Raw genomic sequence first — 25945 nt, 5'->3', positions numbered from 1 at the left:
TTGCTCAGAAAGACAAAAAAACGGGAGGTTGCTACAGAACCGCAAAACGTTGCTCCATATGCCAAAAGTTGCTCAAAAGTTGCGGAGTAAAATCGGGACAGGCCCAATGATGATGACGAAAATAGACAGTTTAGACTAGTAAGCTACTAGTGCGCAGCATTACACTCAAATTTCATTACTTTCTCTTGTTGCTTGTTTGTCTCTAACTGTTGCTTGCATACTATTTCACAGGTTAATTCAGTGATATCACTCTGATATAAATTTACAAAGCAATACGTACGTTGTGAACAACTCTGCACGCGCATCACTAGCCTGCGAAAACATCCGTTTCTCCTCGCTCTTCGCCGCTGGGGACGTTTCGCGAGGAGGAACCTCCTACTCGCGAAACGTCCCCAGCGGCGAAGAGCGAGCAGAAACGGATGTTTTTGCAGGCTAGCGTATCACACGTTTTCGAAAATTCATTTAGCGTCACTGCCGCGAGGTTTTATTCTAAGGCACACGACGACCTTTTCCTTCATTTCTGAACTCGAACTCAGCTGCGTTCCGTAATAATTCCGGCAACGTCTGGAGAATTACACAGCCTTGAAGAACCGACGAGATGGAATAATCGTGCGGGATAAAACCTACAAAAATATACGCATCTGCTTTGCTGCCGTAACTTTCACGGTGGTTGACTAAGCTGAACCTCTCTAATCGATGTAGCCTGCATAAAAGGCGTTATTTTTTCGCGTTTTTCAGGCCAGCGAAGGCAAGCGCGAAGCAAGCGAGGGAGCTGGCGCTTCTCCAACAGCGCAGAGACTGTCATTCATAAGTGCGATACTGGATATATTCTTACCCTTTCTCAGGATCCACAGCTAGATTTCTATCTACTTCAAGAAATGTATGGAGAGTTTTCAGGTAACGCCCATCTGTTTTAGAAACCTTGGCAGCTCCTTTTGCGATCCAGTAGATATTATTACCAAACCAGTCAACTGCTAATCCCTCTACTAAAGATAAATTCTTGTGAATTGTTTGAATACCTGTAAGAGGGCAATGATCAAGTATAAATATCTAAAGGTATTTTGAGTCTATGTCCGGGAAACATGCCTTTAAAATATCTTACTCATTTCTGTGACTTCATTGAAAGAATCAAAAACCGATTGTTGTGTTCAGCTTTGTTCACCGCTTTATCTCTATCGCACATTGTTCAAACATTTTACGGCTGAGGAGCAAATTTACGAAGACCGATTCAGGAATTGATTGAGTACGCGATTATGAATACTTTTCGGGTTCACGCCCTGCTCTGAGTGCTCTCTGGAGTATGTATAATGTTTGTTGTTTCCATTGCAGTCCAGATCGAACATTTCTCCTTCATGACAAAATGCAAAATGGAAACCAGTCGCTGCTCTGCCCCCAGTCGTATGAAGAAGGCTAAGCACAGGATGTTCTCCGCAAGATTATTTTTCATTTCTTAAGAATATCTTCACTTACCAGATCCATCGAAAAATGAACGATGGATGGAATTGCTATCAGCCCAGTAAATGCGGTTTTCTTTGTAATGAAAATCAACAAATAGTGGTGGAGAACCATTCTTCCCTTTCCAGTATATCAGTGTAGTCTCAGAATGACCATCTAACGTACATTTCCTAATTTCATGACCAACAATGTACAAGAGGAATGCGGGCAGCTCTAAGATAGGCAAAGTCAAAGTATTAGTAAAGAATCAACAAAATGGATAGCAAACTGATCGAATCCCTTGACACAAGTAGAACATAGAGAATGATTTATCAACCACACTCCGCCCACTTACCTTTTCCTGGTTGAGTTGCTGATCTTTCAATCCTTCCTATGCCCGAAGGTACGTACACGTTTTTCCTGTAACTTGAATCTCTGAACAACTGTACCACAAGGATATAAAAAAAACAACGTTTAGCTGTTTATACAGCCGACAAAAAGCACTATAAGTAACGCGATAGATGATATAAAAAGCAAGAGGGTCAGAGTTTAGGCTTATGCTTTATACTGAAGAATTTGAACACAAACAAGCTATTAGTCACGGCGTTGCGTGACATAGAGAAAGGGGCCGGAACTGTACTAGTCCCATGTTAAATCATTGACAAGAGCCGGGGTAAGCAACATAGTTTTATACAGGGAGGGTGGTCCTCCACGAAGTCCAACTGCTAACTCTTTTATATACCATTTTTTACGAAAAGATTAAAGATTAAAGATTAAAGATACAAATAAGCTATCAGTCACGGCATTGCGTGACATAGAGAAAGGGGCCGGAACTGTACTAGTCCCATGTTAAATCATTGACAAGAGCCGGGGGTAAGCAACATAGTTTTATACAGGGAAGGTCGTCCTCCACGAGGTCCAACCCTTAACTCTTTTATATACCATTTTTGACAGAAAAGGTACCCCTTTAGTATACCTTCTATTCACAAAACCAGAACGTTTTCTCGAATTTTTTACTGCCATGAAATGCATCTGTTATTCATTTTGGGCCTCTTTACAGAGCAACATGACAGAACTAGCTTCCCTTTCATATACTTAAATACAACCAGCGGAAATCCCTACCCTTCCATATACCCGAAGCCTGATGAAGGTGCACCGCTTTCGGGCGGAGCTCCCCTGTATAGGGCATTAGAGGGAGTCCTCCACACCAGGTGACAAGAACGGCTTTATCTCTATGTTGGCACTGTGTACTAAGAAAATTGTGCATAACATTTCACCTTGAAAATGAATACTACACAGTTTAGGCATAGACACAATTATCCGGATATTTTTAAAGATATTTACAAAATCTCATGGCATTCAGTAAAAAATTGTGATATTTAGAATTTTGTTATGAATAAAGTACTGAAATTTTATTTTTTTCTAGGAAGCTACTTTATTGCTAATTAGGGCATGGGCTTTTCAGTGACAGCAATTCGAACAAATCTCCACATATGGGCCTGTTGTAATCAAATTCAGCAATATTCTCTATTTATAATATATGCAATGTGGCTAATGTTCAACAAAAAGGCTGATGACTTAAACTCTGAGCCACACACAAACCAAAGAGTATTGTCCCTCTTAGACCACTTTAGACCTCCAGCAGCTTCTCCAGCAGTAGCTTGTCACAACAGTGCAGCGATTTGTGTCTTAGGCCTATCATAGCATAGCCTGTGTGCAAGCTCCCTGGTGGACTGAGCTTGCTTGCAGGTTGAGACGTAGCCTGCTGAACAGGCGCATTTTTTTTTGGCGTATTTTAGCTGGGCAAGAAGTAGATATGTAGCGCAACGGGGGAAGGTGCGTATCTCGCCCTCCACTTCGCTTTGTACTCTTGCCTAAGCTAAAACGTGAAAAATAGCGTCTGTTCTGCAGGCTTATGGTTGAAGTGTGACTGTAGCATGACTACGGCTTGCCTTGGTTAAAACCTCGAAACTGTTCAGTTCAATCAAATACAGCAGTTTATTTACATAGTTTACATACCAACTCTCCCGGATATGACAAGAATCTCCCGGTCTCCCGTATGGGTCACCATATCTCCCGGATAAATCATCTTTTGAGCTTTTCTGTGCCTTAGTTTAAGATTTAGCCCATTTTTAGCTCAAAAGTTGAATTTTTCTTACTCGTTGTACGGTTTCTGGGGCATTTTTGCACCTATTTAGTCACTGACAAAGATTATTTCCGGCATCGAAACACCCGGGTCAAAACGATGATCGCGAATTTTGATAGTATATACTTCATGTAAGACTTCATATAATGTCCTTAGTGATTTCCATATTTGTCGGGGGTGGGGAGATGGGGGGGGGGGGGGGGGGGCAGGGTTCATTGAATTTCTGGGGGTAGTGAAAAAGAGAGAGTCTCCAGATTTTAGATCTCCTGAGGTTGGCATCTCTGGATTTACCGGAACTAAAAGTCATGACAAAGTAAAATGGTTTATATAGCCACGTAATTATGTTGGGTTTGTGGTCTTTATGGGGTTAAAATTATTGTAATGGCAGAAGAGCAACACTCAACTGATCTAGTACGAGTCGTGCTGCTAAGTGCAGTACAAAATCGGCTAGTCGAAATGGGATGATAACAGTCGTCGAAACTCCCATGAACTAAAATAGTCCAAAAGTCAAACAAAACAAAGCTAGGGTACCTTTAACTGAATGTTGCCTTCTTCTTCCTGGCTGGTTAAAGTGGCATTTTGTGGAGTTTTGCAGTCATAGTGGATAGTACCTACGATTGCAAAACTCAACAAAATGCCACTTTAAACGGCCAGGAAGAAGAAGGAGATGTTCAGTTAAAGGTATCTTAGCTTTGTTTTGTTATTATATTTTGACTTTTGGACTATTTTCAGTTCATGGGAGTTTTGACGACTCATCCCATTTTGTCCATGTGAATACTTATATATTGGCACACATTACATCTGGGCCACCTGTGAAGGAATAAACTAAAAAAGGCTTATTCCAGAAGGGTTGACTATTTATTTATCGATTTTCCTTTTGGAAAATAACCAAATTAAAGGTGTGACACAAGAAGAGAGCGCTTGTAGCCCACGCTCGATATATTTAAATTGAAACAAGACACCGAGGCTTTATGGACAAAACTGCAAATTTTTCTATTATCTCGCAATTCCAAGAAGAGACTTGGGCAGAAATAAAATCAAACCAAATATAGAAATATGCATGACTAGAAAGCCTCGGTGTAATTTTAGAATTTTAATATATCGAACGTGGACCGTTGGAATAAAGGCACTTAATATTTAACAGGGGTACTTGAAGCCTGCTTGTGGGAGTGGGCGCTTTAATTTTAAACAACATTTCAAGGTGCGAGAAGGAGGGTCGTGTATGAGGCACCGAGGGCTCTAAAATAGAATCAGTACTTCCGGTCAGGGATTTAACTGAGACGCTAACAGTCTTGGCTATTGAAACACAACAGCTATGGATGTCATAAATAAGCTGGGTATATTGTTTTATATTAACCGACCGTTGAATGGGTGGAGTTTGAGAAAAGGATGTGCTCCATTGTGTTTTATGATTTTGAAATCGATAGCACGATTAGGGTTCACGTACTCCCACAGTGATAGTAATTTCAACACACTGAGTAGACAAAATAAACCACACAAACACTAAGAACACTTTGAACTTGTTTTTCAATCTCACCTTGCGGTCCTGATCGGAAGTTTCTGAATTTAAAGACCTCTTTTCTGGTCCTGAAAACACATAGCGGGAATAACGTTTCCTAGAAGGTGAACCAGGAATCACTTGCTTGTTCAGGCGTAGATCTCTCTTTAAACGAAACTCACTGTTGAATATTCTGTGTCGAGCATTACCCTGCCTTCCTTTTAAGTGTCTAGAACTAAGTGCTGGAAATTTTCTACTCACTACTAATGAAGAACACGTAAGGAAAAAGACAAACATCAACGTTTGTCCCTCCATCTTTTCACTATAAGCTACTATACCATGTAAGCAATAGTAACGTGATCTCCTGATGAGCCGTGTAATGAGCTGTGCGTGACATGCGTCAGGTCACGAATATGAACGATAGAGGAAATGGCAAGGTACTTCAGAGACTGATGGCTGATCTGCTTTCTAACCCCTTACAAAATGTTTAACGGTTAATCTGTGTTAACTGTAGCCAGTATTACAGAATCCACATTTGCCCGTAGGCTAGTTAGACTTTTGGACGTGGTTTATTTAATATTGCTCAATATTGAAGGATGCTGTCTGCGGTAGTGAATAAAGCAGGATAGTGATGAAAAAGCTCCTCCGTGTCTGCCTCATAACTATTAGTACTGTTATGAGTTCAGAAGTGTGAAAACTAACCAAGTGCAGCCTAAATTTAGATAAGTTTATATGCTTCAAAGTAAAATTCAATGTTTAGTCAAAATATTGGCCACTAAAAATTTTGCCTACTTGATTTAACTTCCATTGTATTACACTTGTATATAACAGTTTTTTTTTAGCCTGCTTAGCAGGCGTCGAAATAGGTAGGGGATTGGGAGGAAGGGAAAAAGGGAGGGGGGGGGGGTCCCGTTTCGCGCTTTTCTCCCCCTCCCGCTCCCCTATTTGCGCCTGCCACGCCGGATATATTTTGTTCTACACCTTGTAATGACGTCCAGTAAACACAAAGACACCACAAAATTTATTGAGGAAAATCCCTTATGAAAAAGACAGGTATACTCTAGATACTCGTCGACGAGTGAAGGAGACCAATCTAGGCGTTGCTAAGGCTTTATTTAACCCCTAAAGGAGACTAAGCTCTAACACAGTATACCAGGCGTTAGTTCTTTTATATTAAGCGACATTTCTTTACACACAACCCCTAGCGACATCTGAACACCCTAAGTGAGTAAGTCTCCGATATTTCTTCCATACACGGAAGAGAAAACGAAGTTTAAGTTAAATACTGTACACGGCACTGTACACCTGTATTTACTAATCTATATATTACTCGCAGAGTAAATTTTGGTAAGAGTTGACCAAAAGTCAACTTCAAGTTGTCGTATTTGTGCTATCTTCACATTCCAGTGGGTCTGAGAGGCATGAAGTTTTTATTAGAAAGTCATTCCCGACGCTTTAAGTTGAGGCAGGATTGCAGCTTATTCCTGTGCGTGTCATCTACTTCAAGGGACTGCAAAACAAAACAAACACCTTTTGTTTTGCGGAGCTTAAGCTGCATAAGATGTATGCTATCTCCAGCTAGCCTGTTTGAGGTTCCAAGACTGATTAGTACAATTGTGCAGTCACAAGTGATGCGAAAAACTCGCGGGGGCTGGGGAGAGAGAGAGGTTGTTTTATTTTCGCGACGTCCCTACTATCTGAAAGCCTAGTACAGACTAATTTTTAGCTTGTTCTAGAACACTGATTGTATTGTATTTGTGCTAATAAGACTTAACAGAATTGAAAGGACGGACTTTGATTACTATAGAGGGGATACTCGAGCTTTTGGGGGACACTAACAATAGGCACGAGTTAAACTTAATTTAAAACCCACCCTCTATGTTTCCAGTGGATCTTTGAGTGACGACAAAGTGGTTGACGCATCAATCATACGATGATCGCATCGATGCGATCGGCGATCGCTCTGCCGTGTGCCGCGTTTGTATCTACGAACGAGCAGAACGACGGCGAATATAATGATACCGAGGGCAACCACAGTTACACCGATTGCCCAATAAGGAAACGACTCGTTGTTATTCTTTTGAAGTTGTAGCTGATTGGACGGTGAAGCAGGCGTGGAGCCTGTAGATGCTGATAGAGATGAGTTGGCAGTTGACAACCTTGATGTGGTGGGTAAAGGTGGAATGCCTGTGGAGAATAAAGATTTATTTGGCAACAGTATTATTTTCATTATCAGGCTGAACCTGATAGTGGACACCCCTGTTCCTGTGTTCTGATTGGCTACACGCGAGGGCATGCTCGGGATTTCCCGTGTTCGCCCTGCAAAATAAAGTTTTATTTTCTGCTATTTTGGCCTTTTTCGCCTGTTTCATTTAGATAGCTGGATATTGGCCTCTTTTTTTCTTGCGCTGTTATTGACGACCCAGTCATCTTAACCTCATCATTGGTTGATAACGCATGTATTGTATACTGACAGAAATTACTTGAGACACAAGGGAGGCACGAAAATACAGTCTTACAACGGTACATGCCGTTTAAATATGATACGTTCAAAAAGGTCTTCGACTTCACATAGATCAAAAGTAGTCAGCTGAGTAGTTGCTTTGAAAGCAACTACTTTTGATATAAGGTACGTATTCCTGAATGAGCAGCTATTCAAAAACTCAGAAAGTGTTTCTGGCTGGGCTCAGGTAAAAAGGAAGCTAAAACCAAAACTTGAAAAACTTTGGGCCTTTAGGCGTTTAGCCTGCGGGCAAGCCCTCCTATTTGGGCGAGTGAAGCGAGAACGCGCGAGCGAGCGGCGAAGCCGGGACTCGTGTGCCCCTCGCGCGTCTACCGTTCACGATATCCCCCAAATGGATAGTTTGCTCGCGGGCTATTAGGCGTTTTAAAGATTTACTCTGTTTTTTAAGAAACGTCCCAATAGTGACCAAGATCAATTTTCTCTTAACAATGCCCATGCACTGTCAAGAGGTTAGTTATGAGGATTAATAAAATGATCACCTGAGAGAAAATGCCCTGATCTATCATCAAATTCTCTCAACTAATTCCTTAAGGAAATATATGGAGATCAGTTTGGAGAATTTGTATGTGAATAATGGGGCTTAAAGGGTTAACACCATGAATGACTATTTCCAAATTGGACAACATGTAGGCCACATATACTAAATAGTTCAAGCAGAGAAACAGTGTGGTCGAGCCAGAAGTTCATCTGAATAATAATATATTAATAAAGAGAATCACTGACCATCCAATAGCCTGATGCTATCTGTAAGAATGCGGCGTCCATGGACCCCCACTGAAACAGCAAACGTGTACCTAACGCTGCTTTTCAAATGGCTGATAACAAAAGATGTAGAAGTGGTACGACTTAAAGGCCAGCGGGGAATTCCATTTGGATAGATCGCAAGGAAGATATAATACCACTGTTAGATGGAATAGATGCAAAATTATATAAATTTAAAACCATTTACATACTGCAGAATTTATATGACTAACCCCTCTTAATCATTAGGAATGATGAACTCAAATTCAAATTAGACATAACAGGTTAAAAAATTCCTATCTGGGAGCGCTAAAAATTCCTTAATAAAGCGCGTGACTCTAAACAACGTTGAAAATAATTACCTTGCCTGTCAAACGTTTTCCTGGACTTGTGCGTTACATTAGACGCTATTAAGAAAGTCGTTTGGGCGGGTTCATTTTGCTAAATCGAATTTGACCTAAAATTCTTTAACAGGTCATGTGGTAGCACATGACTCCAATCAACATGAAGTTAATTGAGTTGCAGCTAATATCTTTTTTAAAATTACCTCACAGTCATTCAAGAGTTGGAGGTGATCAACCGCGATGAAAAAAAAATATATATATATATATGGGGCCCTGGGTTGTTGTTGTTGTCATCATCATCATTATCATCATCATCATCATGTTCATTATTATTATTATTATTATTATTATTATTATTATACAAGATGTACTAGTGTAATTGCGTGTGATTTTCTCTCTCAACATCTGAGTCCAAACCATGGACTTTGGGTGGCAAAGAGGGTTTCTACTCGATGGAGAGGACCCGCCTGAGAAGGTGGGCTGTAGAAAGGAGAGTTGGAGTTCCTGAATGTAGATGTTGCCAGGGATTTTGTTGGTGTAGTGTTCCATGTCCTTCTTGATGGTGCCAAGGGCTCCCATAACCGCCGGGACTGCTGTTGTTTTGAGCCCCCACATTCGCTCACTATTATTATTATGACAGGGGCACCCAACGAGAATATAGTTCAAAACCACTTAAACATGGCATTGTTACACGTATTTTAGTATCTAAACGGTAGATATAGGTATATTTTTACCCCCTAAAAATTTTTCATCTGTTCGGATTTCTTAGCTGAGAGTCTAGTGATCCGAAAATTATAAAGATCAAAACTTACCTTTTGGAAAATTTCAGCCAAAAAAAAGGCTCTCAAAAATTATAGGTGACCTTTTTAGGGTAAAAATCCGTTAAAAATGGGCAATTATACAATTTTAGATGTTCGAAAATCCTAGGAGAGGCTGGCTAGAAAGAAATTTTAGAACAAATGTTCCTAAAATTCTAGATCTCAAATCGTCTTCCGAACAGATATTTTCCGAAAATTGACGTTGGGTGCCCCTGTTATGATCAGTTATTATGATTATGATTATGATTATGATTATGATTATTATAAATATTATTTTGCTAATTGTTGGTCAATCTTTTATCTCTTGCTATTTAGCATAAACACGAGCCTACTGGCCACTCGAAATAAACGGAAATCAACTCACCATTTTCCCTGGTTGGCGAACTTTTGGAGGCAGCCAAGTTAATTTTATGGCGGTGGTATTCAATTTAATTGCAATCACATTCCAAGGTGCTTCCACTTTAAATAAAAAAGAAAAATGTAAAAAGCCTTCGTTCATTTTGAAATAAACACATGTTAATTGCTTTGCAAGTTATAATCACTCATCGGATCATCATCGCCACCACCACCACCACCACCACCATCATCATCGTCATTATCATCAGTATGTGACGCTACAGACTAATTTCTCTAATGGCTTAAGAAATTCAAGAGCTCTTTTTTATACTTACGATAATTACAGTCTCCTTTCGCGTCCATAAACTGCCCCGTTGGACAAGCACAAGTCTTATTCCAATACCATTTTCCCACAGCTGTCATGTTATCAGGACATTCACAGCGAAAAAGGTGCATATCCGGGTCGGAAAGACAGAGATGAGAGCAACGTGTCCATGCCGAGCATTCATCGTATCCTATATAATCTGTAAAAGCAACAATCCAAGGTGAATGCTTTATGGAAGTGGTCGGGGTCTTATTACACGGGCTTATAATCGGAGGGGCTTGAAACGTGAGAAAAAGTACACCTACATTTAATATTGGTTAGGGATTATACACAACTGCCCAGTCTGACTCAGAGACGAATTTTAGAAAGCACAGAGTTTTGTATGGTACTTGAACAAACTGGAAGAGCATTTTCACCTTCGAATTTCCGCTCTGCAAGTCCCTCATTTAGTCTTTTAAAAAGTCTTTACTGAGTGACTCGAGAATTAGGAAAACCAAATTAAACTCATTTAAAATTTAAAATATGCAGTGGATATCAGAGATTTACGGTTATACAACATCGAATTCAGAATCTGATCATGACTGAAATCAAGAATCTATTTGATGATAGAATATTAAAAATATGAAAATAATCTTGTAAAGTTTTTAGATCTGTGTGGTTAGGGTGAGGTATTCAGAAAAAAGGTTCATAAAATTTATCTTGAGACATCCGCACGCCATTGTAGTGTACTTCCGAGGGGTTTCGTCGGTGAAAAAGGCACTGGTTGTTTAATGCTTGTAGTTAACAAAATCCGTCAAAATAACCTAACGGCCGACTTAGCTAGTCCTTCAAAAAAGACTAGTTTTATCACACTACTGTAATTTTATTATATGGCTGACCCCACAAGAGGACACGGAGGGGCCGGCCTTGCCTGTGTTCTAATTGGCTACATGAGAGGGCGAGATGGGCCTATGCCCTATTATCTTGCCTGTTCGGGTAAGATGGGCCGATCTTAACGCGCAAAAAAGGACCTGGGCCAATATCCAGCCATCTTTTATTGTCAACAAAGTAGAGCGAGCCACGAATTTCCCGACGAAATCGAAGTGGTAACGATCGCCATTGACTAAGCGACGATCGCATTGCCATTTCAATCATGTTTGATAACATTTGTGGTACAAAGGCAGTAAGGAAGCCTGCCACTAAGTGTGCTGCACGTTCAGAGATTTTGTTCTGATTATTTTCTCGTTTCTGTCGTTGTTGTGGTTGCGCTGAGTTCGCTAGTAGCGTTACCACACGAAACAATTGGATGGAAAACGCGCGACGCGCGGAAATTGACGTCCGCAGGTGCCCATACCAAGTACTATCTGTCTTCAAAACATCATGATATCATAGTCTGATAGTTTATTACCTTTCTGTATATTCCGATGTACCACCTTCAGACTTCTTACCCCTTTAGCATTGACCTTTATATTCTTTATTGTGTGAGTCATATCGGTATCCTTAATTGTCTTATTTGTCATTGAGATGTAGGTTGAATGTTCATCCACCCAGTAGATGCTATGTTCAGACACTGACAATGAAGTTGGCGGAGAGATTCCGTTCAACCCCTTTAATACCTGCGACACAGACATAAAAGTCAAGTCAATGCTTTTCCGATTATTGAGCGGTGAGAAATAAGAAACTGTACAATCCCACGTTAAAGTCTGGCATTTTGAAAACAGTGTCTTCCCCCGATCTTCGCCCGAAGTAGGTTTTAAACCCCAGTTGAGTTATGAAGACATCGAGAACGAGTACCAGGACGAGTTTGACGTAAATTTTCTTTTCGCGTGTTCTCAAGAAATAGACACTCAATGAAGTCTTCATTTTACATTAGTTTTTTCCCGGAAAAGTTTCTCACGGTTAGCTTTATCGAAGGAGGTTATAAGTCCTCTCCTCATCGCGAAATATTTATTACAACTCCTAACATTTGATCACTTTTTTCCGTCACAACGACATTCTGGTTGAAATCTTTTAGTCTGATCTTAACTTTTTTCACTCAGCCTTTTTGAGTCGTAGCCGGTCGTAGCCTTTTTAGCCTTTTAACTTTTTAACCGTTAGCTTTTTATATTTGATTGTAATTAGTAGTCTTAATATTATTTAATCTTTAGTCAGTGGCGCGAGCTTCCTCTATAACGATTATTATGCAGCAGTTAAAACTTTTGTATGCTATATACAGTTAACATAGTTAGCCTCTCACGCAGACGTTCTTATCTGGGAAGTGCACTTTGGACCTTGAGAAATTTCGCACTTGACTTTATAGCTCCAGAAAAGATCAGAAAGGTCTCGTGAAAGGTGAAGACTTTACAGTTTTGAAACAAACTACTCAGTTAACTCACAAGCGTTCGTACTAAATGCTGGGGTGGGGTGGAAAGGGGGAGGGAGTGGCGACGAATGGAACTTGCCTTTGAGATGGTATACGTTCTGTAGCCTACCCGATGGACCTTTCCATCGAAGTTATTTAATTTAACTTTTTCAGTAAAGCTCCTTCTTCAGCACGACGTTTTTACATTTTTTTCAAACTTTGGGCTGTACCGCTCGTCGACTTCATTTGATTTCTACAACTAACCTTTCAATATAGCCTGTGCCAGGCTTTCGGTCCGTGTAGACGAGCGAAAACTGAAAGAGCACAAGCAGCAAAAAACGAGCTTGTGTCCCTTTCTCTTTAGTCCTAACGCGGTTTTCCGCGTTTTTTTGTCGAGCCGTTTTCCCCACCATCTTGGAGCCTGGACTAGGCTAACCTTGAAATGTCTTAGATTTGTCTTGGAGGCAAATATCATTAAATCCATTTTTTCGTCTAGTAGTACTGACCTCGGTTCTCTGTCCGTCGATTGTGTCATCAAGGTCCAGCTTGTGAGATTTTATTCCTGTCGCTGATGATCGGCGATAATTTCCTGCTGTCCAGTACAGTTTTCGGTCGAAGTAATCAATGGCAAACTGAGACGGTTTTGGTAAATCGATTGCAATAGCATCATACGGGTATTCTGTTTGATACATAGGAAGTTTATATATCCTGCCCTCCGACCGTAGCACACCAAACCAATACATAAACCTATATCGATACCACAAGACATCAGTTAATGAGAATGAACCAGTGATGAACGCATCAACTTTTCCACCATTACGTAACTCTACCAGGCACTTAGCCTGCGTAGCAAACGTTTCCTTTTGGTTTCGGAGCAAAAAAAGACCGTAGAAGGGGATTTTCGGTTTTGATCGCGCGAGAAATTAAACGAGAACCAGAAAATGCGCCATTTTTCGCGCCGTCTCTGACACTTGTTCCTCGTTCTTTGCTCCTAAACCGCACAGAAACGCTTGCTACGCCACAGGCGGCCCAAACTCACGTTACGAGGGAAGGGTGTACTGTAATTTACATACCATAGGTGACGCGCCGGTGTCGCGTTACAGGCGACCGTTGAAAATATAAGAGACTTTGTATGACAAAAAAAAATCAGTAAACGACAATCAAACACCAAAGTGCCGTGGAATATATTGCACGTAACTCTTTTTTATTCGTTTCATTTACGAAAAAGTAAGGTTTAGCGTTATTTAGCGTTCGCAGATCTCGGTAATATATTTCTCATACAAAGTCTCTTATATTTTCAACGGTCGCCTGTAACGCGACACCGGCGCGTCACCTATGGTATGTAGATTACATTACACCCTTCCCTCGTAACGTGAGTTTGGGCCGTCTGTGGGTACTTATGCTCTGACATAGCCTGCGCCAAAAAAAGAAAAAAAAAACAGCAGTCTCTCTTCAATACTCGCCTCCAGGGATGTTTGTCCAAAAGTACTTAGCGGCGAGCAGAGAGGGCTGTTCGGCTGTCAAATTAGTCTCGCTTGCTTTAGCGGCGAGCCTCAGAAAAGGCAAGCGTTTCTTTCCTTTTTTTTTTTTTTTTCGTGTGTCCTCCCCGAAAAGGAGATCATAGCCGTGGAAACGTGGGATAAGTATCTCGGAGTGACGAAAGCCATGCAGGAAATTAAGGTAATGCGAAAGATGTCGATCTTTTCCGGAACGGGTCTGTCCATGAATCGTATCGCTTGAAAGCGTTGATTACTTTGAAACAAGTGAATACTTCAGTGGTTGAAAAAAAAGAAGAATAATCTTAGATTAGCAAAACTACGATGGTCAGGCTCTGTAAACTTTTATTGTATGCAAACGAGTGTTGTGATGTGCTTGTGGTTTGTTTTCGGCGATGACTGAAATGACGTGCTATGTTGATCACGTTTCGCCGAACACGATTTCAAAAGATTACTCGACCGTCGATTAAAAAGGGTATGAAAAACTTATTCCAAGGAAATCCTGTTTCCTGCAGGAAGCCACGTTGTTGCAAAGGCGAAGAGTTCGAAAGCAAGTGAATTTAAATTCCCGTTTCCTTAGTGTCACTTTAGATTTATAATTATTTTCACATGAGGAGACACAAAGGGCTTGCACTGTAAGTATCCCGGAAGGCTCCATACAATTCCTTATAATTTTGTTATAAGGAATTGTATGGAGCCTTCCAGGAGACTTTTCTTCATTAGCTTAGGCGCGGCGGATTTTGTCACGTATGATCAGCGCGAGGTGTTTTTCCCGACACCCTTCTGTCAGGAAAATGTCATCATATGAAAACAAACCAGACACGATCGCGTCGGCAGGCCGAAGCCGGCAAAAATAAAAGGCTTTTCTTCTTCCAGTTTTGTTTCGATGTGGTCAAAATAAATCAGGTTTGTAGGTTGTAGGTAATAAAATATTGTCTTATTCAGTTTTCAAGGACCTTTAGAAAACGAGATAATTGACAAGAGAAAGAAGGGTGAAAACGCTTTTCTGGAAGAAAATATATTTTAATTCTCGCAGCAATTTTGCGAAATCGCGAAGCGTAATATATTCAGTTTCTTCCAAAGCCGTCATGATTAAGCAGTGTAATGCCATCACAACTAAAAATGAATTTAGTTTGTATCGCAAAAGCCGCGAAAATAGAGATGAAACAAAAAATGGATCGGAAAAATTAATAAAATCACCAAAAAACCGTCTCGCGGGAGCTTTGTCAAACAAACCGTTGGTTTATTTAACCTAACCTGGAAAAGGAGACGTCTGCACGCAGAATTCATTTCATACTACATGTAGTTGTGATTTCGGGAACGGACCTCGGGAGCCTCATTGCCGTAATATCTTCTACATTGCAGAAACTACAGCAGAATCGCCCTGCTCGCGTGCTAACTTTCCGTTCCAATTATGACTATACAGTACCAGTGAATTGTTTCGAAATTTAAAGGGGCGAAATTTATTTCCATCAGCGCGTAGTTAGCTAGTTAAGCAATAATAATGCACAGCACTGTAAATAACACGGTTCTAGAATATCTGACGGCTTCGCGTTTTGTTCGTCGCTGCATGCGATTTAATCGCTTATAACCTAACAGAAAATGCATGAATTCAAACAAGCTCGGTGTTCCACAACCCCGCACTGAATTTTAAAAGAGAAGCCTTTCTTATAACGGAAGAGTGTTGTAGAACAGCTTGTCTCTGAAGGTGCGGCAATAATTTTTTTAAAGGAAAATTAAAAAACCTTAATTTAGATATATGTATCTTTACACAAGGCCTAAATGTGAAGCAGGTTTTTTATTGTTATATCGTTATTATTTTAGTTTTTATCTGGTTATATTTCTATACTTGAATGTACATGTACCTAAGGGAAATACCGTGTATTACCTTACCTTACCTCTGTGATGTGTGTAAATTTGTCTTTTGCTATGATTTTGACAATACGACTTCTCCTGACCATCAATTGTGTGTCAAAACAATGCATCAAGCGCGCGATAAAGAAATTGTCTAAGTGCCACGGTGCAGCACTTTATGACAAAGTTTTAACTGGAAAACTTGTTGCCATCTGATGTACACCTGTATAGTTTATGTTTGTAAGCTCTACCTAAAATAATCACTGGGTTACACTGCACCCATGGGTGTGCCACCTAAAGTGCAGCCTATGTTTGTTAGCTCTACCTAAAGAATCACTGGGTTACACTGCACCCATGGGTGTGCCACCTAAAGTGCAGCCTATGTTTGTTAGCTCTACCTAAAGAATCACTGGGTTACACTGCACCCATGGGTGTGCCACCTAAAGTGCAGTATATGTTTGTTAGCTCTACCTAAAGAATCACTGGGTTACACTGCACCCATGGGTGTGCCACCTAAAGTGCAGCCTATGTTTGTTAGCTCTACCTAAAGAATCACTGGGTTACACTGCACCCATGGGTGTGCCACCTAAAGTGCAGCCTATGTTTGTTAGCTCTGCCTAAAGAATCACTGGGTTACACTGCACCCATGGGTGTGCCACCTAAAGTGCAGCCTATGTTTGTTAGCTCTGCCTAAAGAATCACTGGGTTACACTGCACCCATGGGTGTGCCACCTAAAGTGCAGCCTATGTTTGTTAGCTCTACCTAGAGAATCACTGGGTTACACTGCGCTCTGTGATGGACGTTTGCCTCGCGCTCTCTTCAGAGACAAAAAAAGCTATAGTCTGTTTGGCCAAAAATCAAGCTTTGTTTCCCCTAAAAATTTGACACCATATTGGGCCCCGAAAGACGTTAAAAGTTCCTCCACAATAGAAGAGTGTTTTGCTAGAGGTTAGAAACATTTGGCTTACATGAGTTTCAATATAAAGGTGCAAAAACTTATCAGCATAATTATAGCACACAAACATTGACATCAAACTCCTGGCATGTAGCCTGAATAAGCCAAGCAAAAAATAAATAAAGCATATAACCAGAAATATTCGTCAAATGGTCTCGTTAAGTAAATTATACTTCACTTTGCGAAAGAAATTTATCTCTTGTATCCGTGTTACGCATCGAAAAAGCGAGGAGTCATCGGATGACATTAGGTAACAGAGGTAATACCCACGGGTTTCACGAATTCCAATTCCACGATTTTTCGCCGATTAACAAATTTAAAACTTCAATTCTTATCTTACAGTTGTCGGTTCATTTACCTTACATTCGCCAACACTAGTAAACATGGACAAAACGATGAAATTGGGCACTCTTCATTCAGAAGTAGCAAGCCGGATGAAGTAAAATCCACCGATATGCGCTGCATTCTCACCACAAATATAAACATTTTTCGTGGAGAAAATACGACGAGGAGGAAAAAATGCCAGATCTTCGCCTCGGCAATGTATTCTAGCTACCAAGCCGGCGTATCTCCAGAAGGTGGACTCGAAGTGGGACAAACCTTGTGATTTTTTCAGGAGCGCTTTGCGCGCAAACTAATTTATTCTGGCGCGAAATGAAGATTAAGAAAATGTATCTGAAATCTAATACACGACAAGAAAATTTTCACACTTTCGAGGAGCGCGACATATTAAATGGGATTAAGTCGGATTAGCTGCCAGCGGAGAAAACATCCCTGCGTGGGACTGTACTTCCAGTAAAAAGCCTCTGTGTCCTCTCATGTTTTTAGTAATAGTTTTTCTCAGCTTATTTAGTATTGTGAAAAGTTTGAACCCAGGAGTCATATCATTTAGTATTCTTTGATGTCGAAAGCTAACAATAGAACACAAGGCATGACAAGGAAACAACACAAAAGAAGAAGAAGGGTGGGTGTCCACGGTGTGGTGTTTCTCTCATCTAAAATTTAACTTCATAAAAATATCACGTTTAATAAGCAATCTCATAGTTTATATTGAGGTTTACCCAAATAATAATTAATGGTTAGCAAATTGGCTCAAGCTCACCCAACTGTAACATTATAATCTTTTTCCAGTTTTAAAACTGAAGACATTGAAGTTCCTGATTATTGTATGTACCAAAGACAGTCTATGCTTACTGTGTAACCTGCCTAGCTAGCATTTTTTTCTCAGTTCCCCACATAGTCGTTATGGCTTACACGCCCAGACACAGGCTCCTTAAGAATTAATTGGCTCCTCATTTGTTATTTTATCTCCAAGCAAGGTCGAATCGAACTTTTTAGGAGTGTCTTATTTCTTAATCTCTAAGCAAGCGAGACTCACAGGTTTTAAAGAGCGTTCTTGTTCAATTTCAATTCACGCTCATTACTGCTTTGTACTACTTTAATAAAATTTATTCAAATGACCCCCCATGTAACGTCCCCTTATCTAGAAATGACCCTCCAGCAAAATAGCCCCCACCCCGACGCCTCACAGGTAAAATAGACCAACCCTTTACTTGCTCACAACGAGTAAATCTTACCCTTTTTCAGGGTCCAGAACGAGCGGGTTCCTGTGCCAAGCCTGGATCCCAACCAGAGTCTTTTTAAAACGACCGTCCGTCCTGGAAACCATTATGTGACGCTGGCCAAGCCAATATATGTTATTGCCAAGCCAGTCCACCGCTAATCCCTGCACAAGAGGCAAGTCTCTGTGAACGGTCTGTATATCTGCAAAGCAAACCATAAACGCGTACTTGCAACAAAGTAAATTAATAAATTAAAAAGTTGTACGATTGCCAACGATCAGCCTCGCGAAGACGCGATGCTGCCAGACGGCAGCATAATAAAGCCGTGGGCAAATGCAATCGAATTTAGTTCAAAATAATTTACCCAAATACTCTGTCTGCCTGTTTATGCCGCTAAGAAAAACTAATAAAGCGGCAAAATATATTGTGACAAGTTGAAGAACCAAAATAATTCGGAAGGCCAGATCGGCGCACCATAAATCGTTTTTTTCTCTGAAAAGTAGACTTCCTAAGCTTTAAAAAGAGTCCAAGTATAAATATGTACGTTGAAATTTCCCGGACGCATGATTTTTCTAGGATTTTAAGATTGCTTATAAGAGAACTCAATTTTACGCTGATGTGTTTGGGGTGCTTTTACTTTTGCGACATTGTATCTTGCATGTAAATGAGATCTTTAGATGTACATGTGATCGTCTTCTGCTTAATGAGGTGATTTTGGCCAGTGTTTTCGAATGTACATGATGATACACTATCTTTAATGAATGGCCAGGTTTTGCATAGCCTCCCCGCAGACATTCTTAGGCGTGCTTCACGCGTTCCTTCCACGCGAACGTCGTTCGTGGGGAAGGAACGCACGAAAAGCACGCTCTAAATTGTTGTCCAGTTTTTGTAGTCCTCTTAATTCCATTCCCGATATTCCGGGGATCATTTCGGTGGTGACCGCCAGTATCATTTCGGTGGTGGGGATCATTTCGGTGGTGATTGGGGGTCATTTCGGTGGCGGAGATCATTTCGATGGTGGGGATCATTTCGGTGGCGGTACAAGGCTAGGTTTTGCATCTAATGGAGTTGCATTTTTCTTATGGAAGGTGTGTTTGAAGTTGGCGTCTTTGTTTGTTTCAGCTTGGCTTTAACAAGGAGGTCACGCACAATTTCGTCTTAACTTAATTTAGGCCGAATGTCGATAACGTAATATGAAATAAAATTTAGCGAAGGGCAGCAGGTACCACTTCAAAAAGTAGACAGCGGTAGACTTCCGAGTGGATATGTGAAGCAATTGCGTTAGGCTTTCCAGTCGGAGTCCTTAACCATTTGTTTCCTTAACGCTTATATCCACTGGATTAGTGGATTATCTTGTGGATAGGGAAAAGTCTATGTAACTAATGAACAAGGTCAGTGACCCGCGCATCGTTACTGTCCGAACTGCGAGCAGTTTTTAAAACTTATCGGAATGTTTATCTTGTCGGTTTGGCATCTGGTCTTAACTTGGGTCAAACAACACTTTTAAACTGCGATATACATCTTTTTTTTGTAGATGTTTACTATATCGAATTTTCGTGAATGACGTTGCATCTCTTGTGAGACTTAACTGTATAGATCGTTTTCAGTCACGTGGTCGGCAGCTTTGCAAACTGCTTGGAGCAAAAGAAAGTTTTAACCTGTGAAAAGAGTTCAATTCCCACAGGATTTTTTTGTATAAAAACATGGCCGCCGATTCATTGTTTTGTACATAAATGTGGCCGCCGTGACGTCATGTGAAAACGAGAGGTCACGTGACCAATACTTCCTTTTTAAAAACAATGCGTTGGAATCTTGCTGATGCCCAAAATTGACACAACACATAAAAATTATCTTACACCCGAACATTCAAAGGAAACGCATTTAAGAGAGATGTTTTATGGCACTTTGATCGATATTTTATGTTGGATACGAGTTTTACTCTTGTCCTCCAACATGGTAGTGAAAACTACTTTTTATTTGTATCTTGTTAAACGTTCGATAGTTACGCTCAGATGTCCTGTAAACGTTACCACATCAGCTTTTCAACAGTTTACTTGAAGTTTAAGTGCAAAATTTGTGTTCATGGTAATTTGAAAATGTTAAAAATCACGTTTTGGTCACGTGACCAGGTACGAACTTACTCATTTTTATTAAGAAAACGGTGCAGGTTTGCAAACCCTAATATTTTGTTTGAAATGTGGCCCACTAATCGTTTTTCGAAGGTAAAATCATAGCGGAGCTCCACTCACGCGCGAGCGCAGTCCCATAGCTAAGAAAATGTGGTAATCTACCCATCCGAGAAATTTTGGTAATCAAGTGACTAGCTGGCACTGGCATACCAACGTAAAGTAACTCAATCAACAGGTATGGCAACCCAAATGCAACTCGAGGTTATTTTGTAGGGGAATCGCATAGCCACCCGCCGCTTGTGAATTAGAGACAACTAAAAAGTCAACAAAGACAAAAATGGAAAGCGGAAATTGTTTGTGTATCCGTGTTGTCTAAAGTATTAAACTTAGATTAATTGCATAACACAGCGTTGCAATGAGGGAAAAATGTTGTAACCACTCGAATCAATGTCGTAACAATGTTGCAACCCTGTGTTGCGCCAAAAATCGTCGTTGCGAATTGTCTCTTGTAACATCACCTTTAGCATTACACGATTTTATATTTTGCAAACCATAAATATTATCCAGAGCTTCGCTTTTAGCCCTGGCTAAATCTATATATTACAACTTTCATTTTCATAAAAAAGCTGTCATCCGAATGGATCCGAATGTCACATATCCACTCAATGCAAATCGGCCTATTAACAACCTAACGGAACACGCCAGTGTGGAAAGCTAGCGGCCAATCTCTCCATTAAGCAGCCACTTGCCAATAAGCATCGGCTCCTGTGGCTCACTGTATACTATTGTAGCTAGTATTTATGAGTGATGTTTCACTTACTAGACGTATCGCTGAGAAACGAACGATAAATGGACTTGGAAGTAGCCCAGTACAAGCGGTTTTCTTTGTAATTAAAATCTAAAAATAACGGCGAACCATCGAACTGCTTCCCCGGCACAAGTGTACTCTCGACAGAGGCATCACCTAATGTCAACTTTTTGATATCATTTCCAACGATGTACAAAAGAAATTCGGGGGCATCTGTAATAGAAACAAAGCAAATGACAATCAGTACGGCTGGTTGAAACAACTGAGGCAAAGACTAACTACTGGTAACTGCATCTGTTGATATCTCACACTTTTTTAAAATTTAAATGGTTATTATTACTAAATACTAGCTAGTGACTCAGGAACTCTGACTTTATTTATACGTAGATTAGATTACTACCATGGTAACTTGACATCACTCTACTCCTCTTTATTGAGGCTTGAGATTTAAGAGTGGCGTGCATTTATGTTGAGCATAATGGGACTGTTTTGTTGACGAATTTTGCTGCAGACGATCTCCTGTGCAACTTTGTATTAGCCCAGGAAAAAGAGAGAAGCCAAAAGTTAAATCTCAAGTGGAAGCTGGTTTTCAGTTTCCCTGACAGCCATGTAATATATACCTGATTGAAAAAACGTTGTCGCTAAAAAGTCAAGTCAAACCCCGTTAAATTAATGCGCACACTGCGGAAGGGGCCATAGACAGTGTCCGTACTAACGGAGCGTCCGCAGTATTAAGCAGGCAGAGCAGGCCGTGTTATTAAAGTCAAAAATCACCTTGTTATATTTTATATATACTACCAGGAACTCATAAGGGGTTTAAACGTGTAACTCGTGTTCTATGCGAAGTGCCATATTCAAGATGGAAAGGTTTATTACCGCGGAAGTGTCCTTATTAGCGAGATTATTTTTCTAGCTGAATCGGTTCATGTCGGCGGAAAGAAACAAGTGTCCGTTGTCCGGCTGGAAATTTAGAGAAAATGTATGAGCTTACCACATGGACAAAACAAACTGCTCGTAATGACAAGGTGGCCGTATTAAGCGGGTGTCCGTAACGCCGGGTTCGACTGTAAACCATGAACGATGAGACTTTAAGGATTTATGGGTACACGTTCATGTTTTTGCACCCACTTGAGGCACTGGTCGCACATGGCGGCTACTGAATCGACCGAAGGTGAGGGTGCGAAGAGCCATGATGGCGACGCTTGGGATGACTCTGAGATTGTTACCCTTGCTGTTGTTAGAGAGATGATGAAATTCAGGAATCTAGCTATGTTCAAGAAGGTGTTTGATTCACAAAGACCTCACTTTTCAACCGTCCAGATAATCTTACCGAGACAGTTGCTGGCCTAAAAGCAATATTTCATTCCTGCCAAAGCCGAGCTAATGCATGATCTGAATACCTGGATATAATATAAGTCCTACACAAGAAGGAATGTTTAATACCGATATCCAAACAAAAAAAGTGATACATCAAAGCGAAAAAGAGTGTTTCAACTGATATCTTATCCAAATATAAACACGAGAAAGATTTTTCCAGCAATCATCCAGACACCCGGAACTGAATCAAGATTCCCTGGAAATCGTCCGGAGGAATAATGCAGAGCTAAATTGGCTATCCAGTCCTCAGGATAATAACCAAGGATTTATGGGTACACGTTCATGTTCATGCTTTTTCACCCACTTGAAGCGCTGGGCGCGCATGGCGGCTGGTCACCTTTTTTCAAGCTCCGCCATTCTTAAGCATTTTTGTTACTTATAATCCGTGGTTTTGCCTTTTTAATTTTCGTTGTCTAAGTTTCTCAATATTTTGTTTTTCTTTTTGTCGTTTGCTGCTAAATGGAAAGGAAGAGTCGCTGTTAAAGCTCTGCTGAGTCGACCGAAGGTGAAGGTGAAGAGCCATGATGGCGACGCTTGGGATGACTCTGAGATTATTACCCTTGCTGTTGTTAGAGAGATGATGAAGATCCAGGAATCTAGCTATGTTCAAGTAGGTGTTTGATTCACGATGACCTCACTTTTCAACCGTCCAGATAATCTTACCGAGACAGTTGCTGGCCTAAAAGCAAACTTACATTGCTGCCAAAGCCGAGCTAATGCATTACCTGGATATAATATATATGTCCTACACAACAAGGAATGTTTAATACCGATATCCAAACAATGAGAAGTGATATATCCAAGCGAAAAAGAGTGTTTCAACTGATATCGTATCCAAATATAAACACAAGAAAGATTTTTCCAGCGAGAAAGATTTTTCCAGCGATATTCAGACACCGGAACTAAATCAAGATTCTGTGGAAATCGTCGGGAGGAATGTACCCTGCGAGCAGAGTCTCCTTCGATCTTCCTAGATAAGTCGGAAGACTCATCCCGACTTATCTAGGAAGATCGAAGGAGACTCTGCTCGCAGGGTAGGAGGAATGCAGAGCTAAATTGACGCTATCCAGTCCTCAGGATTATAACATCTAGTTTAAGAGAAAGAGAGCTGAGATTATTCACTGATTAGTGGGTGAAACACTTAAAGTTTCGAGTACTTTGAAGAAATAGAAAGCTTAGATGAGAAAGGTAGATACGACCTGATATACAAGACTCTTTTACGCTAGTGTTTTGCAGAGTTTATTTTCTTCATAAACAATAAACTGAATAAGACAAGTTTGTGAGGTATGTTTACTCTGTAACTCTTTTAATGCACAGAGTCGTCGGAGGACTAATGCCACGGGCATTTATAATTTTACCACAACTTGTGAGCGCTATCTTTTTTTTACGTTGATCGTCTACCTAAACGTTGTACAGTAATGTACTTCCTATATTTCCTTACTCGGACTATTGCATGAGAAACAAAAAAAGGAGTGCGACTCAAATGCAGTGTCGATAGTTTCAACAGGCATTTTAAATTCGTAGTACGGACTACCTTGGTCTCGATGGTCTGCTGTTCTTTTAATCCTCTTTGAACCAGAGAGTAGTCCTTTTAAATCCTCCGAATCATTTACCTGCAATAAAAATACGCTCTGATTACTGGGATTCCAGTAGTCCCATCCAGAACCTCTGATCCATGCACTTCTTCCCAAAGGAACGCGCCAATTGCGGAAGTGCAGGGGACATGCATGATACGCGATACAATTCTAAACGATTTTTAAAAAATCTATGCTTTGAGTTCTAGAAATGGGTTGGATGGTTAGATTATTTGCTAGGGCTTCTATAGTTTGAGATATTTCAGTTGAGACAAAGACATCGATTAAAGTATCAGTGCAGCTGTCAGTGGTAATGACAGCTCTTCGATCGATAAACCATGTGAGTAAAGGTCGCTTCCCGATGAAGCACCATCAGATGACACCGGATATAATGACTTTCCTGTATGTATGTAATAGTGATAGACGTCATTTTACAAACTTGCAGTGTTTAATCTGACATTGTTTTGTACTTGTTAGGTCTAATTGCTTATCTAGACGTGCCTTTCTAGACTCTCCATAGCGTAGAGAGCGAGGAATTCAGGGATAGTTTTTGTACGTATTTTATTTCATAAACACAGAAAAAAATGTCAAACTTTGATCGTCTTTATAATAGCTTGGCAATAAATTTATACCGCTACTTCATTTAAAAACTCTTTGAAGAGGTAAATTTTGACATCATGCTGCTGTCTCGACATTTTCACTTATTTATGTCAGTGTGTTTATTAAACCGAAAGTACGAGATTCATGTACAGCCAGTCATATTCAAGACAACTGTGAGTAATTTACAGTGTCCTATGGTCTGAAAAGGCTAAATACATTAACTTAGCACTTTGAATACCTTAAACTGTTTTCAAATCGTACCTAAGTTTTTGATTTAACCTGAATCTGTTAGCTTGGCCTGGAGGTATAATAATATCCCGAGTACTCTGTCTACCAGAGGGTGAGTCACTGAATGTCTACGACTTTCTTGGTCAAGCGTATCGTTTTTACCTTCATGGTCCCATGTCTAGCTACAGTTTGTCTTCTTTGAAAATCTCTTGAACCAATCGGTGGCAACTTCTTACAAGCTATTAACACAGAACAAAACACGAAAACGGCGAACATAAACATTCGTTTCTCCATTCCTCAAAACTTTATGGGTGTGAGCAGGAACGCGTGACATGCAAAATACAGTTGTCTCCCGATAACTCGTCCCTCGCTAACTCGAACCTCGCGCTAACTCGAACCAAAATCGATTTGCCCTGGATTTCCTTTATACATTTACTGTAATTTTACCCTCGGTAACTCGAACCCTCGATAAAATTAACTCGAACTTTCCGCTAACTCGAAGTAATTTTTGTTCCTCCTCAGATCATTTCTATAAAATTTTACACTCGATAACTCGAATCATGTTTTGAGCGCTTAAAAAGTCGGGAAAAACAGTGATGGCGTCAGAAAAATGGATTTTGAAGTCCCATTGACGTATTGTAGACATATAGTTTGCTAGTGGAGGCTGATGTTGTTTGTCACAAATCTAACGTGAAACAGATTTCCTTCTCAAACCAGTAAAAGCATGCTCTATTTAGGCTATGTTTTGTTACGTTACGTTCCGATTTATAATCTTACAGTGTCTTTCAATTTTCACTCAATATTTCTACAATAAAATGTGATTAAAATGTTCACTGTACAGTAAAAACTTTTTTTTTTACCTTACTTGAGGCTAT

General features: G+C 40.3%; 2 protein-coding genes across 2 annotated transcripts; both read right to left on the bottom strand.

Annotated features, from left to right (window-relative positions):
* Nucleotides 1-831: 831 nt before the first annotated feature.
* LOC140950889 (uncharacterized) lies at nucleotides 832-5393 on the bottom strand. The gene is made up of 4 exons (XM_073400106.1): nucleotides 5118-5393; nucleotides 1790-1877; nucleotides 1471-1668; nucleotides 832-1019 (listed from the first exon to the last, which is right to left on the bottom strand). The coding sequence occupies exons 1-4, from the start codon at nucleotides 5391-5393 to the stop codon at nucleotides 832-834; spliced, it is 750 nt and encodes a 249-aa protein (XP_073256207.1).
* A 785-nt stretch (nucleotides 5394-6178) lies between these two features.
* LOC140950235 (low-density lipoprotein receptor-related protein 1B-like) lies at nucleotides 6179-25382 on the bottom strand. The gene is made up of 11 exons (XM_073399439.1): nucleotides 25233-25382; nucleotides 24203-24281; nucleotides 21304-21504; nucleotides 18370-18556; nucleotides 12993-13233; nucleotides 11554-11761; nucleotides 10177-10365; nucleotides 9870-9964; nucleotides 8326-8503; nucleotides 6952-7265; nucleotides 6179-6588 (listed from the first exon to the last, which is right to left on the bottom strand). Exons 1-10 carry the CDS (start codon nucleotides 25362-25364, stop codon nucleotides 6955-6957), a joined length of 1821 nt encoding a protein of 606 aa, XP_073255540.1. The 5' UTR covers nucleotides 25365-25382; the 3' UTR covers nucleotides 6179-6588; nucleotides 6952-6954.
* Nucleotides 25383-25945: the final 563 nt, after the last annotated feature.

Source organism: Porites lutea, chromosome 10 (assembly GCF_958299795.1).
Source record: "Porites lutea chromosome 10, jaPorLute2.1, whole genome shotgun sequence".
NCBI lineage: Eukaryota > Metazoa > Cnidaria > Anthozoa > Scleractinia > Poritidae > Porites > Porites lutea.
The sequence above is the reverse complement of the archived record's forward strand: the minus strand, read 5'-3'. Positions and strand labels throughout refer to the sequence as shown.